This window comes from Acyrthosiphon pisum, chromosome X (genome assembly GCF_005508785.2).
Source record: "Acyrthosiphon pisum isolate AL4f chromosome X, pea_aphid_22Mar2018_4r6ur, whole genome shotgun sequence".
Taxonomy (NCBI): Eukaryota; Metazoa; Arthropoda; class Insecta; order Hemiptera; family Aphididae; genus Acyrthosiphon; species Acyrthosiphon pisum.
This window is the reverse complement of record NC_042493.1, coordinates 48,442,328-48,447,392: the sequence shown is the minus strand read 5'-3', so window position 1 is coordinate 48,447,392 and position 5,065 is coordinate 48,442,328. Positions and strand designations below refer to the sequence as shown.

At 29.1% G+C, this 5,065-nt stretch overlaps 1 protein-coding gene across 1 annotated transcript; it reads right to left on the bottom strand.

Annotated features, from left to right (window-relative positions):
* Positions 1–3,550: 3,550 nt before the first annotated feature.
* LOC115033127 (protein ALP1-like) lies at positions 3,551–4,324 on the bottom strand. The gene has a single exon (XM_029485163.1). The coding sequence runs from the start codon at positions 4,322–4,324 to the stop codon at positions 3,551–3,553; it is 774 nt and encodes a 257-aa protein (XP_029341023.1).
* Between the last annotated feature and the right edge of the window lie 741 nt (positions 4,325–5,065).

Genomic DNA, 5,065 nt, shown 5'->3' with positions numbered 1-5,065 from the left:
GAAACTTTAAAATTTCACTGAATGTTTATATTAACATTTTCTATATACGATAAAATTTTGAAAATAATTTGACTTTTTTTGAGCTGTTTACGGACATTGTAAGTTTTCAATTTTTTTAGTTTTTTTTTTCTATAAATATCAATAAAGTTTTATCTATTGGGCCAAAAAGTGTAAAAATTAATATAAGGCTCCTGATACATTGTTACAATAGCAATTGAAAAATATTAAAAATACATAGGCACAATTATTTTTTATAAACATTTGAAGTTGAATTTTTGACAAAATTTATCAAATTTAAAATTGAATAATTATTTTGTAGTTAAAAATTTATAAAATGTTCAACTTTTATATCTAAGGATTGAAAATTTTTAACAAGATTCCACGTAAATATTTAATTCTGTTACCAAAAATTCTAAGAAATACATAAGCACAGTTTATTTTTATAGTCATTTTAAGGTCAAATTTGGACGAAATTACATATTAAAAAACCTGGAATAACTATTTTAGTTATTTTGTTGTGATTGTATAATATTATTTGTGGGTACTTGAAACTTCTAAAGTATACTATTATATATCTATGATAGTACCACGGTTTGTTGTTGATGTATAACGCGTTACCTAATGGATATTGTGATATGATAATTTGGAATTTATTATTGATACCTATTATAGGTCATTTTTTTTTTTTAATACTAGGTATAGATAAGTATACCTATAATAGGTATGTCTAATACCTAGACTGACAAACCGTCTCCGCTCAGAATCGTTTTTCTTATACAGTAATATTATATCATAGAATTCAAATTTAATACTATGCATTATTCAGTGACCCACTTGTAACCTACTGTACAGCAGAGCGACATACATTTACCCACCTTTTTATTATTAAAACGTTGTAATAAAATACGTTATTCGTTACATTAAATATTATTATTTAAATTACATTCGTGTTACTCGAAATTATTTTTTTTACGTTAGTACGTTACTTTACTTTTTCATTCAAAAAGTAGGGCTTTATAAATAATGTTAATTTATTAAATAAAAATTATTACAATATCAGTCTACAACGAACAGTGGCGGATTGTGCCAAGTGGGTAGTTTCCCGGTGGGCCGGAGCCCGGTCATGACTATACGGCCCTATGATCCTAAAACTGAGTTTAGAATATATTTTATACTTAAATATGTTGTTTTTTATTTTTAAAAATATTAGTCTTAGATAAAAAATATTATTTGCATTATTATCTATGAGTAAAGACTAAAGATAACTCTTGTCAATTTCATGGTTATTTATTTATTCATGGTAAATTATAAGTTATTATATTGGTAGTTTTATAATACTGAAATACAAACGGCCAATCAAAATTCCGATATTAAACTCACCAACGAGGTTGTAGGTACCATGTATGCAATATACTTACATTCAACCGTGCGGCGTGCACACGATGTAGCACACGGTCTGAGATTATGATGTAGCATGACAGCGGCCGTTATGATAATATTGATACGTAATTATACATAATATTGACTCAGAAGAAGTTATTGACATTATAAAAAAAAAACAGTTAAGTGGATGTCGCTCTGCTGTTTAGTAGGTTACAAGTAGGTCATTGTATAATGGTTGTATTAGACTTAATTCAATGATATAATATCATTGTATAAGAAAAACGATTCTGAGCGGAGACGGTTTGTCAGTCTGGATATTTTATATTTATGTTATATATGTTATTATTTATTTTATCATGTAAGTTGAATTTAACCTCTTTAGCTTTTTTCCAAGAATCAAATACTTCTTTCACCAATTGTTTCAGGTATTCCACCAAAAATAGCAAAAAGCACACAATGCTTACAAAATGTACCCCCTTTGATTTCTGAATAAGCTAGCCAGTTAAATTCAGTTAACCATTTGTGCTGAATCTTAAGCCCTCTACTTTTATTTTTTTCCTTAATTGGAAATTTATAGTTTGCATTAGGAACCCATACATTTGAAAGCACCTATAATACGAGTACATGTACTTAATAAGACCGTTACTAAAAAATATCGGAATTTTATTAAGCACATGATAAAATAATATCATTAATTGTTTGTATTATAATTAAAAGTTAAAACAATTAGAATTTAAATCAGAATAACTAAAAGCTTACAAGATATTTTTCTTCATCTGTTAACAAAGCGTGTTTAACAAATAACGCTATATCATTCTGGCGGGCATCAACCTGTATTATATTATTTGAACAGTATTAAAAAGCATTTAAGATTATAAAATGTAACAGTATAAAAGCACCATTGCCATTGAGTGAAAATTATGATAAAACATTAAAATATTAAAAGAAATACAATATAATTTATGCATCATTGGGCATTAATACTTAGGGCTAGTTTACATGAGAGGCGTTAAACGCGCGTTAGCCAAACGCGCGATTACAATTACTATTAATTGCTAATTAACTGTACACATGGTAACGCGCGTTGTATGACAACGCGCGTTCAACGCAACGACAACGCAAAAAACCAGTCAACGCCTGTCAAAGTCGAAAAAGTTTTCTAAAAAATCAAAAATGGATAGTGAGGAATTTGATACTGATTTATTCATCGACGAAATTGAAAAAAGACCCCCAATTTGGGATATGACAAGTAGTGAATATTCAAATAAAATCAGTAAAAGAAAGGCTTGGGAAGAAATTGTTCTAATTTTTAGTGACCCAAGTGACACCGAAGAAAGAAAAAAATTCCATGGTAAGTATTATTAACTATTTTGTATTTTATAATTTGATACATGGGCGGATAGGCCTACCGGGAAACCGGGCATTTCCCGGTGGGCCCCCTTCGTATTTTGGTAATGGGGCCCTTGAATATAATGCAATTACCTACGATAGAAATAATTTGAAATATGCTCATAAAAATTTAATTTAACTTTCCGGTAGAAATTTTTTTTTTATAAAAGTAGATAAACTTATGAAGAATCTTGTATAGAATTTTCAAACCTTAGATTTAAAAAAAAAAATTTTTATGAATTTCTAACTCAAAATAAATTGCAAATTTTCGTGATTTTTACGTATTTTGTCAAAATTCGAACTTTCAATGCTTATTAAAAAAAAATTGTGACTGTATTTTTATTATTTAACAACTTTTGCGAAAATATATTAGAAGTCTTGTACCAAATTTTGAAGCTTTTTTACCCAACGAATAAAATTTTATTGTAATTTATAAAAAGAAAAACTAAAAAAGAAAAATTTATATTTTCTCATATTATATTACAAAATTGTATTTATTTAATTTATTTTAACCATTTGATGAATTTATATTTATAATTTTTGTGAACTTATGCCCCCCCCCACACGAACATGTTCAGCGGGGCCCATTATCTTCTTGAAGAATAAATAAAAATAAAAAAAAATAAAAAAAATATGTGGGGCCCCTTTGTAAAATTTCCCGGTAGGCCAAAATTGGCCTATCCCGCCCATGATTTGATATAAAATTTAAATTATACATTGTTGTACATCTATTTACTACTAAACATTAATATAACTATTAAAATATTTATGTATAAATTTATATCATACGGTTTTGCCATTCGACACTTCCTTCATTGGTGAAATAATCCATAAATTTGGCTCGAACATTATCTGCTACTCGTATAGCGCGTCCAGTTGTAGCTCCAGTTAAACTCGATAGGGGTGCTGTAAAAAATGTATCTTCATAACTGCAGCCATCTCGTGTTCTTACATAATTGTGGAGTACGCAAATTGCTTTCACAATATATTCTGCAAAATCGATGTCCACGTCTAGTGGACGATGTAATATACGCCATTTATTACTAATAATACCAAAAGTACACTCAATGTATCTTCGTGCTAAAGTTAAGCGATAGTTAAAAATTTTTTTTTCGTACGATAATAACTTTCCACCGTATGGTCTCATTAAGTTCTCCAACATACCGAAAGCTTCATCAGCTACTATGACGTATGGCAATATGGTTTCATCTGAATTGTTAATAGGACTTGGATCAGGAATATTCAACGTTTTTTCAGTTAGTTTTGAATAAGTGGATTCTTTGAAAATTCCTGAGTCAGTATTCTTACCATAAGCACCAATGTCCACCCAAGTAAAACAATAATTAGCATCGCATAATGCCAATAAAACAAGCGAAAAAAAATGTTTATAATTATAATAAAGCGAACCAGAATTTTGTGGTTGTATCATACGTATGTGTTTCCCGTCTAGTGCTCTAGTGCTCCGTCTAATGCAGTTTGGAAATTTTGCATGTATTTCAAATCCTTTAGAAATTTTTATCCACTTATCCTTAGTGGGTTCCGGCATGACCATATTTTTCAATTTTCTCCAAATCACTTCACAAACACGATGAATAATACCAGACGCAGTAGACTTTCCAATCTTATATTCATAGTGTAACTCACTAATAGAACACCCACTTGCTAAGTATCTGTAAAATCCGTAATATTAATTTTTAAATTTATGATATTTTTATCCATTATAGGGGCAACATTACAAAAAAAATGGAAAAGTCTTCGTGATAACTATATAAGGGAATCAAAGAAATGTAAAATTGTTAAATCAGGATCGGGAGCATCTAAAAAAATCTACATATATACATTTTGAGAGATTAAGATTTTTGCAAAAATCGATTGAAAAAAATATTACTGAAAGTAGTTTCTGCGCAAACGACGAAAATTCAAAAAGATCTGCCGATACAAATGATGAAAATGAAACTTTCAAATCTCCTAATAACATCCAATATAGAAGCACAAAAAAATTAAAACTTAGCCCAGCTGACGAGCATTTTGCTAATTTACTAGAAAGAAGTATAGCTCAAAAGCAAGTTCCCGAAAAACAAGAAGATGATGAAGACAAACTATTTTGTTTGTCCTTATTGAAAGAAATCAAAAAAGTACCAGAAACCAAACGTCTGAAACTCAAAATTGATATATATAATTTAATACTACAAAATCAAACAATATCACCACCTAGTAGATATCACTCTCCAATGTATAATCACCAATACATGCCAAGTAACATTGCATACCCAAACTATGATGCTACTACATC